The sequence below is a fragment of the Protomyctophum bolini genome, assembly GCF_963924005.1.
Source record: "Protomyctophum bolini genome assembly, chromosome: 9".
Classification (NCBI taxonomy): domain Eukaryota; kingdom Metazoa; phylum Chordata; class Actinopteri; order Myctophiformes; family Myctophidae; genus Protomyctophum; species Protomyctophum bolini.
In genome coordinates this window covers 10160770-10186459 of record NC_137870.1, presented here as the reverse complement: position 1 = coordinate 10186459, position 25690 = coordinate 10160770, and the positions used below count along the sequence as shown (strand labels likewise).

Genomic DNA, 25690 nt, shown 5'->3' with positions numbered 1-25690 from the left:
AAGGTCACAGAAAATCAGCCCTGGCATTTGTGGTCTTCACCGGGCCAGAATATGGCCCAAAGACGCTGTCTTCTTTGTATTACTTTTTCTTATCAGTTTGGCTCAGCCCCGACCCCATGACTGCCCAGCCCTTCTGGCATGTGCCAGAATTGCCAGACTGTCGAGACCCAAAAGAGAGATTAGCAGAAGCACACAGCGTGTCGCTTTGCACCGCGTTGCGAGCTTGTAGATCATGCTACTTTCACTATACTTCTTAATTTAAATAATTTTTATTTATGGAATTTCTTAGATGTATGCGTTTGTTTAAAAAAAAAAAAACATAAGCTATATATATTTTTTAAATGGGATTTGTACTCAAGTCGTGAACTCGTGACCCACCAATACAAATTGGTCTGTGACCCACAAATGGGTCGCGACCCACCGTTTGGGAACCAGTTCTTTGAAGTGTGCAGTTTTTCAACAGCCTCTCAGAATCCCATCCTGTTCGACAACCCTACGACAACAGGAAAATCTGTTCATGGACAACAAAGGTGCCCTCGGGGGTAGAGGGAGGAGCATAGCCAAGGTAACCTGTACCAGCACACCTCCACCTACAGCACTATTGCACACTCATCCACACAACCTGCATCATTCCTCCTCTGCCTGCAGCAACAGACACACTCAGAAAGGCTGTAGCACTGTGGAATTCAATAGCATTTGGGTGGAAACCAAAGGCTGTGACGATCACAGCAGCCACCTCCAAGACTTGGATAGAATGAGCAACAACTCTACACAAGATGGACAAGATGTGCCTGCTGACACACAGGACCTAGCGGGTGGCGTTGGAACAGGGCCATGTGAAACGGAACAGGATACAGAACTTGATGGTCTGGGATGGCTGCTCAGTAAGGAACATTTAAGGAGTCCCACTCCGATGGATACCGTTACGGCTGTAACTGTTAGGTAAAGTAGTTACAGTATAATGATAATATACTCATTGATATATTTTGAAAATTATAGTTTTCTTTCTCACTGACTACCATAGCCTACATGCAACTGATAGACGTACTAGGTCTACTTGCTGGAGACCAAGACAGTTTAATTGTTTGAACACACAACATTTTTGTGCTCTATATGCAAACTAAGTGTCAGGTTACGGAGGTAACCAGTTACAGGTAAACGAGTGTCGGCTTGCATTGTAAAGGTCTCCTACTGTAGCCTACTATTGTATTATGGACCATAATACATGGTGAATATGCATTTCCATTATCAAAATGATGCTTTTAGGTCAGAAAATAGCAAACCTACAAGCTCACAGTGCATTGTGGAGGCGACAGTGTGCTTGTAGATCTAGTATATTTTAACACCGTTACCATACGTGCCTTCTGGGTATGGTTGGAGGCGCAGACCACAAAGATATGGGGGTGCCTGGCCATAATGTCATAGTTGTTGGTTTGCGTTTTAACCATAATCTTTAATCTATGTTGCAGTGAAAACTACAGCTCTGTTGATTCCATTGGTGCATTTACCATGGGAAGGGTCTTCGTGGCTGCATCAAAAGGAGACAGGACTGAACTCATTGGCTTGCTTGATTACCTGCGAGCTAAAAAGAAGCTTCTTACAAGTCCAGAATTCACAGGCAAGTTTAATTATGTTATTATCTTTGCCTGGTGATTTTTGCACAATTGAATTCAAATCCATGCAGCTCAGGACCTGTATGTTGCATGTCCCTTTCTTGCCTCCTCTAGGACCACTACGTTTTATAGAATGCATAAAAATATATATGTTAAATAAGGTTCAGATTGATACGCCAGCCTCAAGTTAAATAACTTTAGGAAATGACAAAATTAATGTCCAGGTGATTAATTATATTTACAGTATGTGGAAGTGGAAGGTAAAATAAAGGCCTACTTATTAAATAACACTTTTAATATTGTTTGAATGAGAACGGTGCGGTTACAGGGAGTACACATAAAGAAGGTGGAGGCTTTTTGTTTACCTGCATGCAAATAAACTTGACCTCGACTTTAAGTACTTAATTAGGGTCAATATTCCAGAGCAATGGAGTGTGGGGGGTGAAAAAGAGGTGAAGAAAATGAGTGCAAGCAGTTTGGAATGGGTGTAGAAAAGTGCCAGGTGTGTTGTGTGATAGGAAAGTATCAGCAAGAATGAAAGGGAAGGTGTACAAGACCAGCTATGTTGTATGATTTAGACTTTAGAGACAGTCGCACTGAGGAAAAGACAGGAAGCAGAGACTAAAATGTTGAGGAGTAACAAGGATGGATAGGATCAGGAACGAGTACATCAGAGACAGGCACAGATGTTTTGGAGATAATGCCAGAGAGGCCAGACTGAGATGGTTTGGACATGTACAGAGGAGGTGAGTATATCAGTAGAAGCATGTTGAGGTTGGAACTGCCAGGCAGGAGGCACAGAGGAAGACCAAAGATAATATTTCACAGTTATAATCGTATTTGCAAATACAAGGTTTTGTGGAAACGGTTTACAATCTTCTATCAATACAGTAAATGCACAACATCTCCTTGTGTCTGTCTATGTACTGCATGTGTGTCCCTATAGCATATATTGAGAACCACGTGACAAATCAACGTCAAACTAGGTGCGTTTACTGTAAATCACAGGGAGCTAAAAGCTTGCAGGTCCACTGCATGCTGGTGATCAAATGCTGAACAAACAGAGGATCAGCATTAAAATAATGATAGAGTCTGCACTGTGTTGTTTTCTACCACTACCATCTGCAATACATAGTGGGAGTTAACAGTGTCTGGACTATTATTATTTTTTAATGCAAATTGCAGGGAACACTTTGGACACAGTTTGTGGTTGTGCCACATAAGCTTGAGAATGACCTAAGACGGTGTGCTCCGTATGATATGCAGATCTCCACCAGCTGTAGCTGTAGATCTTGTATATTAACTGTGTGTTAAGGGACAGATTAAGACTCATAGGGATCTAATCTACATCATTTACAAGATATTTGTTTGCATGTTAAAAAAGGGGGGGGGGGGGGGGGGGCTGTGGTTTCTGTTACGGCCATATAAGTGACCTTGTACTGTATAGACGGCGGGCGGAAGGGCCCACTTACTTGTGTACGTGGGCCATCCATTTTATATCCATTTTAATAACTTGTCATTGGGCCTGCCCAACGGCCCCTGGCAGGGGAGGAGTCCTCCCCTAGCCTGGGCACCATTTCATTTCGGTATATGATCGCCTGGTGAGGCGAGGTTAGTCCTCCCCTGCCAGGGAGGACTCCTCCCCTGCCATGGGCCGTTGAGGACTATCCAATGAGCCTGTTGGGCCCAGGGGGCCCTGAGCTAGTAGGTAAATTGGATAATTGGGATAAGATAAACATATAATGTTATGTTATCTACTCTGACTTATCTAAATGGGGCCCCCTCATTCATATAATAGCATATATAACACTTGACTGTATGTTCCTTTAAGTATAGGCGTTACCTGGCTGGGACAAGTGAGATTCCTTACCAAGGCCTAAAGACTGTGTCCGTGCTCAGGGGCCCGTTATCTCATGGTCTGCCTATGGCCCCTGGTAGCAAGGCCCCCTGGGAACTGGCCCCATTGAGTTCCAATGATCCCTTGTGTCTGTGTGTAATGTCTATGGGTCTTTGCCCACTTCTCCTAATAATTATTAATAGGATAATTAATCTCTAGGTACTGGAATTTGCCTAAATGAAATTGTGAGGTAATGATTTTTTTTATTTCAGATCAAACTAATGGGAAAACAGCACTTCTGAAAGCTCTGCTGAACCTGAAAGGAGACCAGAATGACACCATTGAGGTCCTTCTTGACATAGCAGATAAAACCGGAGATCTGGGAAACTTTGTCAACGCATCATACACAGATGTTTACTACAAAGGTTGGTAAACAAGCCCAAAACTATTTGCTCATTTACAATTTACATTGCAGTCCCGCCCCCTTTCAGAACGACATGGGACCCAGAAAATAATTCCCCATGCATTTTCCCCATAGACATTTCAAAAAGTATTTATTTAAATATCTGTAAGCCTCAGACAAAGCCAACTCGGAGCATGATGAATCATGACAACAAACTTTTTTGTTTGGACAAATAATTAGAAATACGAAAAAAGGGCAGCTGGGTACAACACGTTGTTGTTTTTCTTCTATTGACAATAAAATAAATGGGGAACTGTCATTTCTATGCTGACACTAAGATACCTAAAAGTACAGTAGCCCTATTGATATTTTGTTGGAATTTTCCCAAATGAGGACTCAGGAGGTATACTTGATTATTTCTATTCCATCTCTAGTCTATCTATTCCACGGTTGTGTCGCAAGACGGATTTCAGTGAAAGCTGATATCATCATTGTTTACTTGGGATACATAATTGTGATCCTTTTGCAACAGTTTTCATACTATACTGATTCAGCCATAATAGTTTCACAAATGTGTATTGTGTAGCTTACCAGGCTGGATAAAGAGGTTGAAGGCCGACTGATGATGTGAAGTTTCTTTATTCATAGATCAACGTGAAAACTAAAAACAAAGCACAAAACGTATAATCAATATAAGCAGACACAAACAAATAACCATAAAATGAACTGGTGCTAACCAGGTTTCCCATGGGCATGACGTCACTCTGAACATATTGTGTGTGTCCAAGAAAGTCACTAAAGTCAATAAAGCACAAATTCAAATCTGAGAGTTCCATTTTCATTTCATATTATTGTCTCCTTAGTTTGTACTCACTCGATCCGTTTGGCAGTCCAATTTATCCCGTTAGGGCTTATCTTTCAATCCTCTGTTTGAGAGAAGCATGGTGAGGAACAAACATTTCCTCTGACTGATGTTATGTTGGGCTGTCTTTTATCTGTCAGTCTGGCTCAGGTGAGCAAGCGAGCAAGCTTCCTGTTGGCCCATTCTTTCAAAATAAAAGTGTTTCCTCCATTTCGCTCCGGGGTCCATTACATATTGTAATCTCCTATATAAATCTCCTATTTGTTGCCTCTCCTTCCAGGTCAGTCTGCCCTGCACATTGCCATTGAGAGAAGAAGCTTTGAGCATGTTAAACTGCTGGTCCAGAAAGGAGCAGATGTGCAAGCAAAAGCAAACGGGTCATTCTTCCAGTATCGTACACGACCAGCCTCAGGCTTTTATTTTGGTGAGTACTTTCGTCTTGACAATAACCTAAGTAGTAGTAAATAATAAAGGAGCATTCAGTGATTTGGGTGATTTCGAAAAAACCCAGTCTGCCCCGGTAACAAGACTCCTTATATGGTCAGCACACTCTATAGTAGGGAGGATTATCACAACAAAACAAAAAAATATGTTTTCCTTTTTCAGTACGTCAGGCCCTTTGTTGTCCTATTCCTTTATGTTTTTTTATTATTTTTTTATTAGGTGAACTTCCTCTGTCGCTGGCAGCGTGCACCAACCAGCTGGATGTGGTGTCCTTCCTCTTGGATAACCCTTACAAGTGTGCCGACGTCACTGACACAGACTCCCAAGGAAACACCGTCTTACACGCCCTGGTGACCATAGCAGACAACAAACCAGAAACCACCGCCTTTATCACGAGAATGTACGACGAAATTCTCATTCAACACGTCAAGCATACGAAGGAAGGTGACATGACATTGGAAGCCATTGAAAACATCAATGGGCTGACCCCGATGAAGTTAGCGGCCAAGATGGGCAAGATTGGGGTAGGTTTGTTATTAAGTGAGAATGTATCTTATTAGGGACCAAGCCCGAAGGGGTGAAGGCCCCTATTGCTTTTCTACTGTTTTTCCTTCTTCCGACACTTTTTGCAGTTTCCACGAAATGCGGAAATATGGGAGAGGGTCATGGGAAAGGTTCAAGAACTGAAGCTCAGTGATTTGTCAAATGAACTCTGACCTTTAGATCTCCCAATTATAGTGATTTTTGAGGGGCGCTAGCCCCTCCTATATACAGGTTTAATGTTTGTTTTTAGTTAAAAACGCCAGTGACAACTTTACGTCATCTTGTCCCTAACACAACTAACATGTCCCTAACATCAACAAATAAAGAGAATGTAATGTTTGTTTTGTCACCGTTTGTTTTCCATCACCGTTACATCACATAATCATAGCAACATGAGTTAGACTTTAATATATTAGCGCCCCTCACTTCACACGAGTGTCATACCATAGGTGTTCCCAAGATATGAGACGAATGGCATGAAGGATAATTTGGTGGTAGTTTCTGTCCCACCCAGGACAGCAGTTTAGAACCAGTCTTTTAGAATGTGTCAAGTAATTACTTGAGCTGATCGAACTGACAGATACCTGCCTGCCTAGTAGCCTACACGTGTCTAGAAATGTGGGAATACGTTAGGTCACATCAGATTAAATCCGCCTCTCTGATTGATCATTTGCCAAACAGGTGCTCACACACATGCTGCAACGTGAGTTCATGGACGAGGAGACCAGATCGCTCTCCAGGAAGTTCACAGAATGGGTGTATGGACCTATCCAATCATCGCTCTACGACATGAGTTCCATCGATACCACCGAAGATAAATCTGTGTTGGAGATTATAGTCTTCGGCACTGGGATACCGGTAAGAACAAAGTCGAAACAAAACAAGTGGTATGTGTTGCTTGTCCGACCCAATCCATTGGCTTTGCCAGTGGTGCCTCAAACATTTTCAAACCTAAAATAATGTGTATTTCATTGCCATGCAGGACAATCTGAAAAAATCTGAAAAAATGTCACAAAGATTTGAAAATAATGTCAATTAAATAGTCCTCACTTTGAGAACCCCTGCATTGAACCGTGGATCACCATAACTCTTGAGTGTACAAATGTTTCCATTTATACACTCTCAGAGTTCCAGCCACAGGGTCTATTTGGTTCCTAACTATAGATAATTTATCTGGGAAATCGTAATTTAGTCAATTAATTATTTATTATCTACTATGATGATAATCATGAGAATGTTAAATATAATCTGTGTCGGCTGGGCTCCTAAAGTTCACTAGATGATTTTTGTCTGCTATGAACCTTAAACCTCAGAATCGTCATGAGATGCTTCAGATCGAGCCTCTTCAAAGTCTTCTACAGGAGAAATGGGATCGGTTCGCCGCAAAGATATTCCTAATGAACTTCCTGAGTTACATGTTATATCTGAGCATCTTCACCGCGGTGGCCTTATACAGGAAGGAAGGACACGTAAGACAAACACACAACGAGAAGAAACAATAGCAAATATATGTTCACAATTCAACCCGTTTTAAAAATACTTCTCCTGATCTTTTGAATTACAGCCACCCTTTCCCGTTGAGAATAACCCACTTGACATCCTTCGATGCACTGGAGAGGTGTTCATCATCCTTTGTGCCGTCTACTTTTTCTACAAAGCGGTAAGAATGTACCAAATGGCCCAGTCTTTCACAGTACATTGGTACCGTACATGTACCAAATGGCCCAGTCTTTCACAGTACATTGGTACCGTACAATCAGTTTAGGTAAGAATGTACCAAATGGCCCAGTCTTTCACAGTACATTGGTACCGTACAATCAGTTTGGTGCTGCATGCAGTCAGTCTATTCTAGAATACAAAATGAACTACTACAGAGTAGCCTACAGACCACTACTGGCTACTATACAACTACGCCGTAGTACGGTATATCAACAACTACTAGCCTACTACTACTACTACTACAACTACTAAAGCTAGTTAGAAGTTAAAGTTGCAGCATCAATAATCATCAATTGTAGGCTAACCAAACCTAAACGATATCCCTCTCTGAAGAATGGAACATAATTGTTTCCATTGTTTGAAATACTAGAAAAAACATCCCATTGTTTGAACTATACTAGAACAAAAGAAGCAATTCCAACTTGCAAGAGCACGAGAGCAATTAAGCGATGAGCTTTTACACACAGCATTAACACGGAGGTTTGTTGTACCTTCTCTTCCTTCAATGCTACAGTGTACAAAAGAAGAAAAAAAAACATTGCACACAGTCACGTGCAGCTGACAGAAGCACATGCATGTGCACAAAAACCGTTGTGCGTGAATACTGCAATTCTCGACTTAGGGTAAAGGGAATAACTGAAAACATGCAGAAGGAGAACTATTGTAGGGGTGGTACTGTATTGAGCTGGCAATCAAGAACCTGTACAAACCCCACACGTTGTTTGTTTCTAATATCCACAGATCATTGATTTCAAGAGAAAACCCCCAAATCCCAAATCGCTGTATATTGACGGCTTCTGTGACATTCTGTTGTAAGTATATCTGAAGTATGCTTCTCTCAAACAGAGGATTGAAAGATAAGCCCTAACGGGATAAATTGGACTGCCAAACGGATCGAGTGAGTACAAACTAAGGAGACAATAATATGAAATGAAAATGGAACTCTCAGAAGTATATCTGAGTTCTAAAAGAACAACAAGATGGGGTCTAATAACTGTGTGACAGAATTTTGACACTGCTGTTGCAAGACATTTGTTTTATTATAAAATATTAATTCTCTCTGCCCCTTTAGCAGTGGTGGAAATGAACTAAGTACATAGGCTACTGTAAGTACAATTTTGAGGTAGGCTATTTGTACTTTAAGTATTTCCAATTTCCACTACTTTTACTTCTACTTCATTACATCTGATCCCAATATTGTACTTTTACTTTAGTTACTTTGTAGATTTGGATTATTACAAAACATACATTACCCACTTCAGCATAGACTGTAACGGTTTCCTCAGTAGCTTATTTGGGGTGCCAGGCAGGCAGGTACCTACCAGAGAGGAATGTTAGAAGCAGGGATGGGTTAGATCACATTTGCTTTCAAAGAAAATAACAAAAAACAAATAGCATTCAAAATTCTGTCAATTCACTTAAATTCATTTCAAATAAGGAACCCCAAAACAAAAATTATAAATCAGTCAACGTTCAACTCAAAACCATCAAATGGGGATAATTCAACCTTAAAATAACCAAAATGAGTCTTCAGGAAATAAATCAGTTCATTTCAAAATAAAACAAAACGATCCTCTTCAGTTTGCAATGTTAATGGAAATATCCTCTTTCTGATTAGGCAATGGGGGGCAAACTCCTCTTGCTCTCAGTTAAGTAGGCCTTTCCATATATGGAGTTGGGTTACCTGTACGTTCCTTAGGTGAATATGGTTGACTCAAAACAGGCAACTCCAAGGAAATCCTGAAGGACAACTCCTGCTCCAAACAATTCACTCCTCAGCTCCAATTCTCCCTGGATTCCAAACACAGTGGAGCTTGAAGATCTGCTTCCTCAGTTAGTGAATTATATAGTTTGCTCCAACTTGAGCTACTTCAAGGATAAAATAAAACACTGGGTAAAGAATGTTGAGTAGAGTGCTGGACAACTGTCAGTGCTGCTGCCAGCCTACAAACAACTTCATTCACACACCCCTCCACACCTGTGTCCATGACATCATGGACACTGGGCTCACTTCCTTCCTGGACTACAATTCCCATAATGCTTTGGTACACTGCTCCTCCTTGTGGACAGGGGGAGGGCTGTTTTACTGAGATGAGACTGAGATGTAGTCCAGGAAGTAAGTGAGCCCTGCGAAAATAAAAAATATCTAAAACCACATATTGCACACATAAAGACCCCAGGAAAGTGTCCCTTTAAGTAACAAAATGTGAACACTTTTGCCCTTCAGTTTCGTGCAGGCGACTCTCCTCCTGGTCTGTGTCGTGTTGCACTTCTGTGGCAGGAGGGAGTATGTAGGACCTGGGGTCATCTCCCTGGCTCTGGCCTGGATCAACGTCCTCCACTACTTAAAAGGCTCCAAGAGCATGGGCATGTACGCCGTCATGATTCAAAGGGTAAGAATAGTCAAGTGCATTGAGTAAATACAGTTGAAAGTGACATTTTATGTCACAGTGGTTCTCAAACCAGTGGTCCGGCAGGAGGTTCCAGGTGGTCCCCAGCTAAATGACGGAGAGTTGGTAACCAATGGACCCTGATTAGATCATTAACTATTGAGAGTTACATTTTTGTTAAACGCATCTGCGTTACTTAATTTACAAGAAGTCTATGAAGAAGAGAATGTTCTTTTTGATCGTTTGCCTGTTATCTCTACTATGGTACCACATCAATACAGCATGGAATTGTAGACCATATCCAATGACAACAATATTTTCTAAGTCTTGGGTTTGAGAGGCTAAATCTCATCAAAATGTGGGGACAAATGCCGAATAAATACAAAATAGAAAAACACAGTTTTATGATATTATGAGGCCTAATAGGATTTCTTTTTCACAGATGATCCTGGGGGACATAATGCACTTTCTGTTGGTCTATGTTGTCTTCCTCATTGGATTTTCTGCAGGTAAGGATTTTCTGGTCATTTTCAGGAAACACAGGGTTTGGATAAAACTGTGAGAAAGGTTGCCGTGTCATTTCAGCAAATGCTAGGGGGGTACATGGGGGTGTAACGACACAGTATTTCTTTTTTTTTTTTTTTTTTTTCAACAATCTAAGTATATTGTATCGATATGTAAATAGCAACACTTGACTTTGTATCGTATCATATCATTTTGTAATGCAAATAATTTATTGTATTGATACTAAGTACTTTTCCATTCAATATCGCTACACTTGGACTATCGATAAATGTGTGTATTCTCTGTGTTCATGTCAAAGGTCCATACGTGTTCAAAAATAATGTCCATGTATTTGCCAGAAAATCACTGTTTACTTATTTATATCCATAATAATAAATGTTTCCCTTAAAATACCTGCACTATCCGGCAGTTTCTACATGCTGGGGACCCATACTCAACATTTCTAACATAAAACGTTGGTGTACTCAACATGTCCGGGTTCACATTCTGGCTACTAGACTATACAAACATGTCTTTCTATAGAGGCTATACAATATGCCCATGGGGCAGACGTTTAGCCAAATTAACATTTCTGATTTTCTTCCCCCCCCCATGTAGCTATTGTTGCTCTTATGGAGGAACCATCCAGTGCAAACAATGGCACGGATCATTCATCAAGGAGCTTCGGTCCTTCATTTGAATCATGCAAACGTCCATCGTACAACAACATGGCTTACACCGTACTGGAACTCTTCAAGTTCACCATCGGGATGGGAGACCTGGAGTTTACAGACCAAGTGCAGTACAAGCACGTTTTCTACATACTGCTCATCTTTTACATCGTGCTCACCTACATACTGCTGCTCAACATGCTCATAGCGCTGATGGGAAACACGGTGGAGAAGATCTCCAATGAGAGTGAAAATATATGGAAACTACAGGTACGGAAGGCTTTGATGCATGATGCAGCACCATGTGTTATTGTGCTTTCAGTAAACACCAGGACATGATCAAGGCAATGATGATTGATTTAACTGAAGATAAGGAAACACGGTATCAGTAGTGCAAAAATAAAGGCACTGATCGGCACTGTCACTTATGCCCAAAGAGGATGCCACAAATAAGAAAGGTTGCCCTGTACAGTATGTCATACAAATGCTACCTAGCTCTCTATGTCGAGCGCCGTAGTATTGAGAGAAGTGAGTCTCCCCTTTTGGACCTCATCTTGTCTGAGATTGCGAACTGTCTCAAATAACTGGTAATTAATAGAGAAACTAAGTTATAGGCTCAGGAAAAGGGCAACAATATAGCCAGGTAAAGATTTAAATCAACTCAGAAATGGCATAAAATTTGATTTGTTTTTGACATCTGATTTGCATCTACAGAGGGCCCTTACCATTTTGGACCTGGAGAGGGTCCTGCCCAAGAGCCTAAGGAAGAGACTGACCTCTGGAGTGGTGAAGACACTACGGGTCAGAGGTCGACAGTGCCGCTTTTTCAGGTAAATCATCTTGTCTCAGGGCAGTGGTGGAAAAAGTGCTCAAATGTTTTACTTAAGTAAAAGTATCAATAATGCATTATACGGCTGTTACAAGTACGAGTCCAGTATTAAAAATGTACTTGAGTGAAAGTACAAAAGTACTGACATCAAAATGTACTTCAAGTACCAAAAGTAAATTGTGCAGAATTTCCCAGTTTTCAAATGTATACAAATCTTTTGAAAATCTACTCAAACTTTAGGGTGGAGGAAATGAACTGGAATCAATTCCGTTCCAATCTGGGAATCATCGACCAAGAAGATCCAGAAACTAATGGCACTGCCAAATCGAGTCCCAAGGAGTCTGGACATAAAGGTAGGATTACAACAACTCACTAGCAACTGCTTTTTTTTCGTCCCCATGATAAATCAAAACTTACATATTATATTTCAAATATATCAATTCAAAGGAGCTTTATTGGCATGAGAAAACATACATACAGTTGGATGGGGGTACAGCATTAAGTAAACAGAGCTATGTCACAATGCATCGTTATATACATTTTATACAGGTTAGGGTTATAAAGCTTTTTTGAAACAAATTTCAGTCACTTCAGGACAAATAGCAGCATTTTTTCTCAAGACTATTTAAATACCGTAGTATACAAAAAAAGCTCAGATTAAAAGGTTAACCTAACCTTCTACCCTTCTTTTGTCGCAACAGTTCACAAATCTGCTGCTGTGTTTGCATATTGTTGTACTTCTCCCAATAGGGAGCTTTCTTGCCGTTGGTCATAGATTCAAACTCGCTTTGGGTGTGTGTAATCTGTGGGAAGTATGTGTCTCTGATATATGTCTTGGTATAGTGCAGGTGGTTAGAAAGTGAAGCTCTGTTTCTGCTGGTTGTGCTTGCGTTTGTGCGTATAGTCCCTGGACCAGCTGACTAAGTGGGCATCCCTGTAGGTTTTCACTATGATTGAGGGCTATGTTATAGAGCGTGTCTGGGTTGCTTTCTTTTAGGTGGTTATGAAATGTAAGTGCTCTCTTCTTTATTTTGATAATGAGTGGATATCGCCCTAATTCTGCCCTGCAAGCATTGTTTGTTGTTTTTCGCTGGGTGCAAAGGATGGATTTGCAGAGTTCTGCGTGCAGAGTCTCAGTTTGGTGTTTGTCCCATTTCTCAGGTTCTTGGTTGGCAACCATAGAGAGACATGTGTTCTATGACGGAGTCTAATATCTTTAACCAGATTTTTATTGGGATGTCTAGTTTAACGTTCCTTTTGAATTCAGGTCATTCGCAGCTTTATTGAAGTTACCTGTGCTACTGATGTTTAGGCCGAGGTAAGTAGTGTTTTGTGTGTTCTAGTGCCGTCATATTTAGAAAGAATTGTTGGTTCAGGTGGTTTTGTCTTTTCTGGAATATCATAATTTTTGTCTTGGTTAGATTTACTGCCAGGGCCCATGTCTGTGAAAATGTGTGCAAGAGGTCAAGGTGCTGTTGTAATCCTTCTTTGGTAGGGGACAGTAACACCAGGTCATATGCAAACAGTAGGCATTTGAATTCTCTGTCTGCTAGCGGCATGCCTGGTGTTGTTGACTAGTGTTTTTGCCAATTAATTTACATATATGTAAAAGAGTGTTGGACTCAGGCTGCAGTCTAACTTGTTTATAATTATGTTGTATGTTTTTCTCCCAATTCCGCTTTCTAGCAGTTTGTACAGTAGAAACCTCGTGCCAAATTGAGTCAAATGCTTTTTTGAAGTCGACAAAACAGGAGAATATCCCAGAACTGAGGACGATGTGTAGGAATCACCAATTGGAATTTGGATACCGTCTGTACCGCATGCCTTCTTGATTTTGAGTATTCCCCCACACATGTAACTCTGTCATTTCTCGACCGTTTCGGACGCGGGGCGGCTCGCCGGAACTGGGCCGGCACCCTGGGCACGTTCCTGTGGGCCATGGAATTGCACCACTCCGTTCACACGGGTGTCTTGTAATTCGTTTAGTGCAATTGGTGAATCTAGTGGATTTTGATAGTCTTTTATAATTGACTACGTTTTTTTGTTTGATTTTGCTCTTTGTTTTCCTCTATTGGGCAAAAGAGTGCTTTACCCATACGTCTCCATTTTGGATGAGTAGCTTACCCTGTTTTTATTTGTTTTGTTTGTTCCAATTTTCCCAGAAGTTGTTTGTTTTTATTGAGTCCTCTATATCTTGTAGTTGATTCCTAGTATGTTGGTTTATTATTGTTTTCCTTACAGTGTTTTTATACTGTGTTTCACTACAGTATATTGTTTTAGTTGTCTGGCTCTCTGGTTTGATACATTCCTTCCTATATCTATTTTCAGGTTCTCGGTGGAATTTGAGTCCTCTTCTGCGGAGGATTGGCTCCAGAACACACAGGACACAACAGAGTGGCCTTCTCTGACTCCATCAGAAGGCAACGATTGACCTGTAAGACAGCAGCATCCAAGGAAGGGCACTAAGGGCAGTGACATTGTTAGGGGACAGGCCTCTAGTTTCTGCTCTGTAATTGTCTTCATGTTGGCTGTCCATGAGAATGACCATGTTTCTGTCATCTTGGACAGGTCTGTTAAGACACTGTGAACGAATTAGAACTAGAATATCATGTATACCGGTAAAAGGTTTTGTGCTTATGGTCAAATTTCAAAGCTGATTTCGTGTGACAAGATGGGGGTTTAATAATGGTGTCCATGAGGATTTCAGATGTCATGTGGCCATTCTTCTTACTAAGACATCAGGCTCTCCAGAGTTTGGAAAGTTGCGGAAATTGCGGAAATTGGAAATTGCGGAAATTGTGGAAACCAAAACCTTTTTTAAACTTTTAGAAATATATATATTTTGGGGGCTTTTATAGAACAGTGTAGATTGACAGGAAATTGGAAGAGAGTGGGGGAGTGACACATAGTGCCATTTGCGTAACTCAAAAATGTGTTTTTGTTGTATATGTAGGGATAGGCATTAATACACTTTCAAGGCTGAAGCTTCAGCCTATTACTCTTGATCACCTCTAACTATGTAACAGTTTCCTTATGTTGATGAAAAATTGTATTGATACTGTGAAGATGATCAAATAAAACTAAACAAACTAAAGACAAACTAAACTAAACACACAGCAATGGCCCGTCAGCTCAGGAATCGAACCCAGGACTGCATCAGAGCTTATACTGTATGTGGTAGGCCTACGCACCTTAACCACTCGGCCTGCATCAGCGTCCTAACCCTACCTCAATATTCACAAAATGTGGAGAAAAAAAACTACCTTAGGCTTACTGGAAGTGTGCACAAAGACTTTGATCTCTAGCAGTTTGCTAGAGATTATAACCATGGATGGAGCTTTACATTGAGAGATCACTTTTTCCCCGACAGTTATCTCTATCAGCCTGTCTAGATGGCTAAATACTGGATGATAAATAGTGCATTTCTCCTAAGCGATTTACAATGTATATTAGATTGAACCATTCACACACACACACACACACACACACACACACACACCCATGGCGGAGGAAGCCATGCATAGCACCAACGAGCTCATCGGGAGTAGTCAGGGTTAGGATGGTTCTGTATACCGTGGGGACCTCATGTTTTCTATTGTCTTGGTGATATGTTTTACTGTGCTATGTGTTGTTTTGTTGTGGGTGTTTGAACAGAACTGTGAAGATTAATATCCTTAATAATAAAGATTATTATTAAAGATGGAGTTTTTCATGTGTCTATGAGGTGACAGTACTTCATTAGACACCCTGGAGTCGTTTTTAGTTCCTTACTGGTTACAGATTTTTATGAAAAAAGTACTATATTTATATTATATGAACTGTATTTCATGTAACCTGGCAAAACTATACAGACATTTTTGTCTGGCAATGTTTGCGGTCTTTGTTCATATTAAAGTTCATATTGCTTTGATTGTTTAGTTTTTCCTTATAGGACTAGTTCATGAACTTTTATAAGAAATGTTAGCTGTGTAAAAGATTAGTTATAGGTTTACTGAATTGAGTTTATTGGATTCTTATTGGTGGCAAGCAGACCATGCCTTGATCTATAAACTGTTTCAAATACCAGATTGTACCGAATATAAGACAACTTGAAAACCACTGTAATACAGCATCACAGTAGCAGATGTGTTAGCTTGAAACGTGTCATTTTTTGAATCCTGAAAAGCAAGTTTTGGACACGTTTCCAACTGACAAGCAATGTTCTCAATTTCTCAAACTCATGGTTCAGATTTTTAGCTTGTATGGGACATTCATTTTTGTACTTTCAATAACACATAAAAAACCAAAACACTTAAGTTAGTGTTCAAATCTTGCGCAATGTCTTGTGAATGAACTATTCTTAAGTAGTTAAGTTTGTCACAAGGTCATCATTTTGATCTGTTGTTTCATGACTTAACTTCATATATCCTCGTTTTGTAAGAACCACTGTGTAATAGGTTCCTCAACCGTTCACTGAATTATTCATTTATTAAATTACATTCGTACACATGCATAGTCATGGCAAGCAGGATTAGGCAGATGGTCAAAGTCAGTCCATACATTTACACACCATGAAACAAAACATTTTTGCATTTGCAAACTTTATTTTGGTTAGGGGGGAATGTTTGTGCAAGACATTTTGTTCCTGAAGGATAGGCAAACTTTGAATATCACACTTCCACAAAGAAGGGAACGCGAGTTCCCCAATACCATCACCCACCCACCACTCTCGACATGATAAGAGCTTCATGAATCAAAGACAATCACATCTCGGGAGTAAAAATAAACGTAGTCGTTATTATATACCAGTACCCCAGCGAATATTGCCATCTCCCTTAAGTGAGAGGACCCTTTACAGTGTACTAAGCAGATGCTCATGACGTTCTTTACTTCTTACAGTGCCTAACACCAGCTACTGGTAAACATTTCCAGTTTTGTTTTCCCCCACTAGCTTTAAAAAAAAAAATCAACCTTAGTGTTTTTATCTTAACAGAAACAAAACAAAAAAAACAACTTTGAATTCAACACGATGCACGTTTGCACATGGGAACGGCTGCAGCCTTCATGGGGACAGACAGGAACAACTCATTCTAAGATTTAATTTAATACTTGATTCACAATTCCTCATAAGTCATATTAACACAATTTCACAAGCTTGCTTTTTAAGTACAGTCCAGATGAGGGCGACGGCAGCCCCAGTTTATGTCGTCACCGCTTTGTTTAGAAGGAGAGAACATGTCCCCCATGACACACTCCATGTCACGACTTTGGGGCCCCAGGGCAGGGGCGGTTAACAGAGCGAGAGAGGGACGACGCTTGGGTCACTTTGGTCAGTGAGTCAGCAGCAACAGTTCACATGTCCCAACAGTGTCTAGTAGGAATCGTGGCACAACTCAGGGACGTCAGTCCATGACACAGTATCAGTAGTTACATGAAAGTAGCTTGGTCCCCCAACAGAGATTAACTTAATAGTGCACCTTTGTGAGTGTGCACACACCTGTGTGCAAGTACCTAAAGCCTGACACACATACATACACACGTGCACACACACACACACACACACACACACACATTATTGTCCATACTTAAGCCCAGTGGAGGCACTTCATATGAAACGAGACTGTATATAACCTGACTTCCTAGAGCTGTAGCATGGCAGTTCAACAGGACAGGTCCAACTAGTCCTCTGTTGTTTAGTCTGTTCATCGTAGCGACTGTCCCTAAAACACAAACCCTTGCATCTCAAAGAGGTCATCGACACCTACCATATTATAAATAGTAACTTTATTACACAATTACAGCCCAAACATTGGTACAATGCACACGCACACACACGCACGCAAATCCACACTAGTGTGTTAAGATTAAATTCAATAGCAGCTTCAAGGGGCAGGCAGGCACATCAGAAATGAGAGCCAGAAAGAAGAAAAATTATCAACGGCCGTCAACAATGAAGACCACATTTCCGAGAAAAAGAAAAAGCCAATGTCTTGAATCTCATGTATCTTTCCATGGAGATCGTTCCCCCTTTTGGAACCTGCTGTGTGTTCTGAGAAGGATTCAAAAGAGGAATAATGGTACTATGTGTTGTGAAAGATATGAGAATAATAAACAGTGTACTGTATTGTTTACCAATCTGCTTTACTTATGGCACCTAATGCGGAAAAACACCTATGGCTTCAGGATGCAGTGGTCCATAGAAATTAAATAAATTAAGACAACTACATCAGGCATATCTTTTAAAAATCAGGTATAACTAAAGAGACACAGTCTAAATACTTTAAAAATCACTGCTACAGCCCAATGCTACACTTCTAGAAAACTCTGCTAAATACCATATATAGAGATATTTCTATCACTTAAAATGACCCTCGTACAAGACAATTAGACACAGGCTAGACCTGAGGCAACAGAAGTTGGAGATTTTGCATACAACAATAACCAAGTGTCCCTCATAATTTACTATATATGATCCACATAAGTTGTGGCACTGCCATTTGCCAATTTCCATTACAATGATCCATCTACATCGCCTCAGTCACAATCAGACTTAACAAATGCTGAGAGAATATTGTTCAAGCTACCTTCCATCATGTCACTCATTTGAATACAAAGTTATCCCGTTCAAAACCTTGACCGATAAAGTCAAGTGACATTTAAGATGTAGGTTTAGATGTGGATAACTTGATTAACATTTAAGGCTTTTTTTTCCAACAAGGCTTGGCTTCAAGAGGAGAATGAATGGAACAGCGGGTGCGTGTGCCCACCAGCCCAACAAGACTATAAGGACTGATATACATGCTAGATCAATCTAGCTAGATTTATAACCTGCATACAATGGTTGGACATTACGTTTTAACTTTGTAGGTAGTAGATATAACAGCACAGGGTAAGGCTAGTGTTAGTGTGGATGATGTGCTCACTCACCACAAGCCACATAGACATAACTGTCACGGCGTCACGCCTATTCATTCAGTTCACTTCCAATACAGCAGTAAAGTTGTGAGCAAAAGGTTTCTTTGGGGAGGAAATTTTAAGTGTCACCCCATCTTGCATTATTTATTTTTCTTGCATGCTTGCAAGTGACCAATTTGGTTTTAACATACGATCACGTACAGAATGAACTGCATAACTGTTTAAAATCAAACTTTATAATAATACCTTTTCACATTAGTCATCATTTCCTAAACAGGCCTTCTGCTCCCTTATGCCAATGTTGAGCATAACATTACATTTTCTTGGTTCTCAAACACTTGAGTCCTCCCTAAAATTCAAGTAGGAACAATCTACATTAACAAAAAACAAATATTGCAAGAACACAAATACCTCAGAAGCAATTTGATATAACATCTGGGCATACACGACATATACCTGATAATGGTGGGAGAGAAGGGGGGGAAAATGGGAAGAATTGGCCTAGGATTATGGGATATCATTGTCCCCGAGCGAAGCGCTGAACTGTTCAGTCACTACTATACCGCCGGCTTTGTTTGTTTTCCTTTAGCATAACGTCAGGCCAAAGGTAATACACAATTGTCAATTGACACATTGCGGCCACTTCTGAATTCCTGTTACTCACAGCTCTGAGCTGGCTTCAACTGTTGTGCACCTCAAAAAGAAGTGGCAGTCTCTGGTCAAAAAAAGATGCAACCGTCCTGTTGAGGCCGTGGCTGAACTCGTAAAGCAAATGAAAATTCAACATAAGGAAACCCTAAACCTTGCCTTTGGGCAGTGGGAAGGCCACTAATGAGAGAGAAAAACACAGCTCTGTAATTAGCCTCAGAATAGAAATGTGACAATCGTATGAATATGCAGCTGTGACACAAGTTTATGAATGGACAGAGCTGCACCCCCCCCCCCCCCCCCATGCAACATTGTGGAAACCCTTCATTTGATGCAAAGGTATAAGACTAGGGCTGTCCCGAACACCTTTTAGTCATCTGAAGCTTGGACTTGAATACTTCATTGTGATTGTGATTGGTTAATTAAGGCATTCTATTGGTCTTTTATTAATGAACAGTAGTCCACTGCTTTGAATAACAGACCATTTGAACGCATGCGTCAAAGTGTGAAACCAATTAGTCCAATCCTATAATAACCCTGCAGAACAAATTCAGGTAAATGTTACTTTTAAGCAGCAATCCAGAAAATCGCAATGGCTTTCTAGTCACACGGCAGCCATGTTGTCATTTTGCATTGAAAAAGCAGGGTGGCATTTCGTTAACTTAATTGCAAAATGGCTGCTATGCGAATATGGTGAATGACGTTCACAGCAGCAGCATAGATGGCGGCACATGTAGTGTCACTTCAGGTCGACCAGGTAAAGATGTATGCAAATTTACTCATTAAAATAGACCCTACAATAGCATATATAATGGTATAAATAGATACTGTACAATGCTGGCGCTGTATTATGTGGTGCAAACCAAGCAGCATTTCACCGTTAGCAGTGGCGTTGTGTTGTGTATCTCCAACCACAGCAAACGTTTACTCACCATCATACAGATGGATAAAATAATTCATAGTTTAAAATAAACTCAAGATTTGAGTTTAGTTAATGTTAATAATGCTTTATCTTGCAATGGGGCTGGAGACACTATGCCAACATGGCTGGAAAACCACATCTTTTGTAGTTAAGATATTGGTAGCGAATGAGCTGTGGTTAAGTGTTAAGTTAGGGTTTTGAGTCAGCTAGTGAACAGCGTGCTGTGATTTTAAGTCTATAGGTTTATGTACAATAAAGTATTCGATTACCGATTTTGGGTGTCCATTATCATTTCAAGATGGATTCAAAGAAGCATTCGGGTCAGCCCTAGGTAAGACATAATGTTAAGACCTGAGGAAACTAGTGTGGGTCTGTGGGAAATCAAGCTTTGAAGCAATACAACCGTGGACACGTTCAAATTGATCACTTGCGACATCCTTTAGGGACAAATGGGGTTATTCCAATATAGGTGTCAAAAGCTCAAACGCACATTAAAGCGAGGATGCGCTCACGCTTTTATCGATAGCCTGGGTGATGCGCGTGGACACCTCGGACGTTGTTGGGCTCCTGGGCCTGACCCGGGGGCCGGTGCATCTTCTCCATCACACCCAGATTCTGCTCTGGGAAGTTAGGCATCTGGTAGTCCCCTCCTAGGTAGTCCGCTCCTCCCTGTGTCAGCTTGGCCTGGCCCGGAGGAGGCCCCGCTGCTTTCCCAGGCCTGTACTTTGCTCCTGGGTGGCTGCAGTCCACAGATGCCCTCGGCTGCCCTCCCTGGAAGTGCATTGGGAGGTCCTGACCCTGAGGAGCGTTGCTACTGGACGTAGCCGGGATGCCGGCCCACGGGGGCTGCATGTAGTGACCGTTGCTGTAAGACATGTTGCCGCCTGCCGGGCCGTTGGCGCCGGGGGACATGGACTGTGGTTTGTCTGTTTGGTGTTTTAAGGGGTAGGACTGGGCGGCAGCACTGGGAAGCTTATGTGGATAGTTGAGGTTCCGGGTAGGAAATCCCGCAGGCTCAGAAGAAGGCGGATCTCTCCTCGGGGTTTTACAAGGGTGGGCTCCCTCGGCCGGCTGCTGCATGTGGGCCAGCTGGTGCTGGGCCCAAGAACGCTGCTGTTGTAACTGCTGCATCTGTTGGTGTTGCATCTGTTGCTGTAAATGGTGTTGCATCTGTTGTTGTTTCTGCTGCTGCATTTGCTGCTGCTGTTGCATTTGCTGCTGCTGCTCTGCATCCGTGTGATAGGCAGACATACTGTTCATAGCAGCCATGTTATGCTGTGGAGCGACGGCAGCAGGGCCCCGAGGCGGGCCTTTGTCTGGGCCTCCTCCCATCATACAAGCACTGGGCATAGAGCCCGACCCAAAGTTATGAGAAGACACCCTGGAGCTGGCGTTGATGAGCAGGTTGCGGCTGATGGGACTGGGGTTGGCGATCTGGCCCTCGCACACAGACGTGGTTCCGACGCTGGCCCGTGACTGGCAGAACTGGTTGATCTGGTTCACGATGCTGTTCAGGTCTCCGTGCTGGTTGTGGTGCTGACTGGACGCCATCGACAGAGGGATGGTGGAGGTAGATACGGTAATGTTTGGTGGGGCGTCCGCGTCGGGCAGCTTCCGTGACCCGTAGGCACCAGGCAGGGGCTGCTGCTGCTGCTGGAGGCCGTTGGGGCCGGGGGCGACCGGAGGTCCTGCGTTCCCAGCCTGGGGAAGGGGCTGCTGTGACCCTGCTAGGCCCTGCTGGGGGTGCTGCTGCAGGCTTGGAAGCTGGGCTCCGTCAGACATGTGCCGCAGATTATCCTGAGTCACTCCTTGTGGTTGTAGTAAAGCTTGATGATGAGGAGGAGCTGTCTGATGCTGCAGTGTCTGCAAATGCGAAAGGTGCTGCTGCGGTGGCACGATAGACGAACATGACTGGCTCTGCTTTTGCTGTAGAGTCTGGGTGTGTGGTAAGCTCTGCTGTCTCTGAAGGCCCTGTGGGTGACCCAAGCCTTGCTTTTGTTGTTGTGACGTGTGCATCTGGGACAGGCTCTGTTGCCGTTGCAGAGCTTGTGAGTGAGCCACATTCCTTTGCTGTAAAGACTGTTGATGCTGCTGGGGCACACTTTGTGCCTGCTGCAAAGTCATTGGATGAGCCAGATTTTGCTGCTGCTGCTGCTGTAATGCCTGTGGGTGCACCATGCCCTGCTTGTGGGCAGCCATGGTCTGGGGCTGCTGGGATTGAGGAGGCTGAGAAGGGCCCTGTAGATGAGCACCAGCAGGCTGAGGAGGGCCCTGAAGATGGCCACCAGCAGGCTGAGGAGGGCCCTGAAGATGGCCACCAGCAGGCTGAGGAGGGCCCTGTAGATGTCCACCAGCAGGCTGAGGAGGGCCCTGTAGATGTCCACCAGCAGACTGAGGAGGGCCCTGAAGATGACCACCAGCAGGCTGAGGAGGGTTTAAAGTGCTTTGGGTGGCGTACGGGCCACTGTGAGGATTCATCATGGACTTATGAAGTAGTCTCACGTGACTGCCGTCCAACTGTTTTATGACGCCTTTAGCGGGCGCACGGAGGACGGCCAGAAGGCCTGCTCTGGCACTGACCTGAGAGGGGTAGGGACTGTGGCGCTGGCTGGACAGAGACGTGTCGAGGCCGTTCACTGTGCGGCGAATGTGCTTCCTTTGAGGTACTTTGACACTGTTAGGAAATATCTGGATGGTCAGAGGGCAGTTGGCAATTTTCTTAGCATAGGCATCCAATTCTGCTGGAGTTGGATAGTTGGCAGATCTCATTTTCTGTGTAGTTTCCCCTGCAACGAGCCAGATAACAAGGAATGTTCAGCTTGTGTAAACTTGACTAATAAAAAAAAAAAGACATGACTCATTACTGTGGAAATATCATGACTACGACCACAAGACGGTGGGGTGGAAGGAAGGAAACACTTACATTTCTGAAGTCCAGTGTTCATCTGCGTGCGGGAGAGAAGTTGTCTGGTAGGGTCACCTGATGCTGGCAAACAGGCCAGCATGTCACAGTTCCACTAATTGCAACATGAGACACTCTCGCTCCTCACACCATTGCTGGGGACACAAGAAAGAGTAGAAAGAAGTGAGAAAATAAAACAAGACACCCAGGTGTGAAATGGCTTTTATGGCATTTCCCCCCACATGACATTACAGCAATACAGCATGACCTTTTGGCAAATTACAGTGGGTTCTTGTTTCTGCGTAAAGCCACAGCATACGCCCCGAGGCTAGCAAAGACAGATGGAGAATGGCTTCTTTTTTGTGGAATAAAATGGGAGTCAAAATGACAGCAGGCTACAAACCCACCGGCTGACGTCTCCTAATCTCCGTTTCCTATGGGGCTGTGCCAACAGCAGACAGTGAAAAAAGGAGCAATTTCCTCTTCAATGTATAATAATTAGGCTGTTCACATTATGCAAGACCAAATTTCAAAGCCATGTCTTGACACGAGTGAAAATCATGCATTAATCATAGCCACTTAGCCAGCAGTCATTTAGTGATATTTTTCAAACATCAGAAACGTAGTACCATGAAATAAAACTGGACAAAATAAATAACCCCAATCTTATAGCATAATCAGCTTAATTAGTCCATAAATAAACCATGGTTCTGTATGGGTGAAATGGACCATTTCAATGGTGGCAAACAGCCTCGCAATGATTACCACAAATTTGCATAACAGGAAATAACTTATGCTGCGTTTTATGGCTAAATTGTCAGCTTCAATCACTATGGTTCAGCTGCCGCGGTTGGGTGACATGGATGAGACCTAGTACAGTACACCATAATCATCATTGCAGATTTGGCTGGATGAAATAAGATAGTATGTTTGATTTGATTGATGGATGGATGATTGTATTTTCGTGTCCTGCACACACAAAGTGCCCAACACTCATGGGTTTATATAAGACACCGTTTTACATTTAAAGATTTCTTTTTTTTACTATATAGTGTATATTCGTACGTCTCTAAATGTTTTGATGAATTGAAAATGGTGGGCCCTATTGTAAACAAGTGTAATGCTTTATGGTGTCGTCCACTCACTGTTAACAGTTTTTGTATTGAGTTGTACTTGAAATGTACTGTAATTCTGCAAACTGTTAATAAATCAATCAAAAGCATGTTTACAGTATATTCATAATAATAATTCTGTCTTCTCTCCCAAAGCTTGACAAAGTTTGAATGTGATTATTTAAAATAAATATGCAACTAAGCCATGTTCAACTATCTCACAGTTTGTGCTTGGATGTTTTTGGCCTTCCATTCAGACTACAGTACAATACACGACAGAATGGGATTGAAGCTTAGAGTATATACTCTAAGGTTTGAAGTCATGTTGCTTGTATTGTATAATCAGTCTTAAAGCAACGTTGTTTCCATTGAGTGAGTAGCCAACACCCCAGCACAGTACCCATTTGGACTGTAAAAGAGACCCAACATAACTATAAAATCACCACAATACGTATTTGTTCAAAGTTATTATTATAATTGACACGATTATTTTCGATAAAATAACTTTCTGGTGGAAAACTAGTTATGAGATTGCGTTTGTATTATAGGGCGATGACACACGCTTCCTGTTTGGTTGCAAAAAAAAACTCAATCTCCCAAAATCGGATGATCCATAAATAAGAATGGTGCTGCAGAGGAGTAAACAATATACAGTAGAACTATCCTTTCACAACCCCTCGACCATCATTGTAAACAAAATTGCCTTTGATAACAACCCGAATCTAAATGTGACGTATCACATTATTAAAACAAAACCTAGCCAAGTTCCAGATATTAGCAAGTCTGGTATAGCTAAGTGACGTTAGCCGGATCTAGCCAGCCAAACCCGGCTGCTGTATGTAGTTAATGTAGGATTCTTACCCGGTAGTTGGGATTTCCCTTCAAATAGCGATCAATTCAGCACACAAACAAACTTGAACCGGCCTAGTAGAGTCTGTCATGACAGATCATTGTCAATGTCTGGGAAATTAATCTCAAGGAGCAGTTGAAATGTGACACAAAAAGGCCAACAGGGTTTGGTCTGGTCTTATTAGCATTAAAAGGGGTTACCACCACCACCACCTCGAGTCAAGCACAATAAATAAGCCAGCAGTGTGTGAGTGGAGTGGACGCTGCTTCTTTGTGCTGGTGGTGAGTGGTGACCAGGCCAGCTGGTTGGTTGGCTAACAAGCTAGCCTTTTCATAGCTTCTATACTAGTCTACAGTCACTGATCCAAATAATGTGAAAAGGAATGTTTAAAAACACAAAAACACTTACTTGTAAAGAAATTCAAGAGTAAGGGAGCTTCATTTTGTCGAGAGACAGTATTGTTATCTTGCTCATTGGAAATAAAAATAAATCCCCCTGCCCTGGCTGCTTTCTCTCCGTCCCGTGCTGCTGTGCTGCTGACTACGGC

The 25690-nt window shown here is 42.0% G+C and overlaps 2 protein-coding genes across 2 annotated transcripts; one reads left to right on the top strand and one right to left on the bottom strand.

The window, feature by feature from the left end:
- The first annotated feature begins 502 nt into the window (after positions 1 to 502).
- On the top strand, positions 503 to 15292 carry LOC308321102 (transient receptor potential cation channel subfamily V member 1-like). Its single transcript, XM_080771899.1, has 15 exons — positions 503 to 942; positions 1470 to 1618; positions 3723 to 3875; positions 4996 to 5139; positions 5379 to 5683; positions 6384 to 6560; positions 7016 to 7171; positions 7267 to 7362; positions 8163 to 8233; positions 9649 to 9814; positions 10254 to 10320; positions 10934 to 11256; positions 11701 to 11816; positions 12056 to 12168; positions 14144 to 15292. The coding sequence occupies exons 1-15, from the start codon at positions 518 to 520 to the stop codon at positions 14221 to 14223; spliced, it is 2541 nt and encodes an 846-aa protein (XP_080628025.1). The 5' UTR covers positions 503 to 517; the 3' UTR covers positions 14224 to 15292.
- Positions 15293 to 16757: 1465 nt separating this feature from the next.
- Positions 16758 to 25690, bottom strand: fam222bb (family with sequence similarity 222 member Bb). Its single transcript, XM_080772407.1, has 3 exons — positions 25552 to 25690; positions 23203 to 23336; positions 16758 to 23065 (listed from the first exon to the last, which is right to left on the bottom strand). Exons 2-3 carry the CDS (start codon positions 23282 to 23284, stop codon positions 20796 to 20798), a joined length of 2352 nt encoding a protein of 783 aa, XP_080628533.1. The 5' UTR covers positions 23285 to 23336; positions 25552 to 25690; the 3' UTR covers positions 16758 to 20795.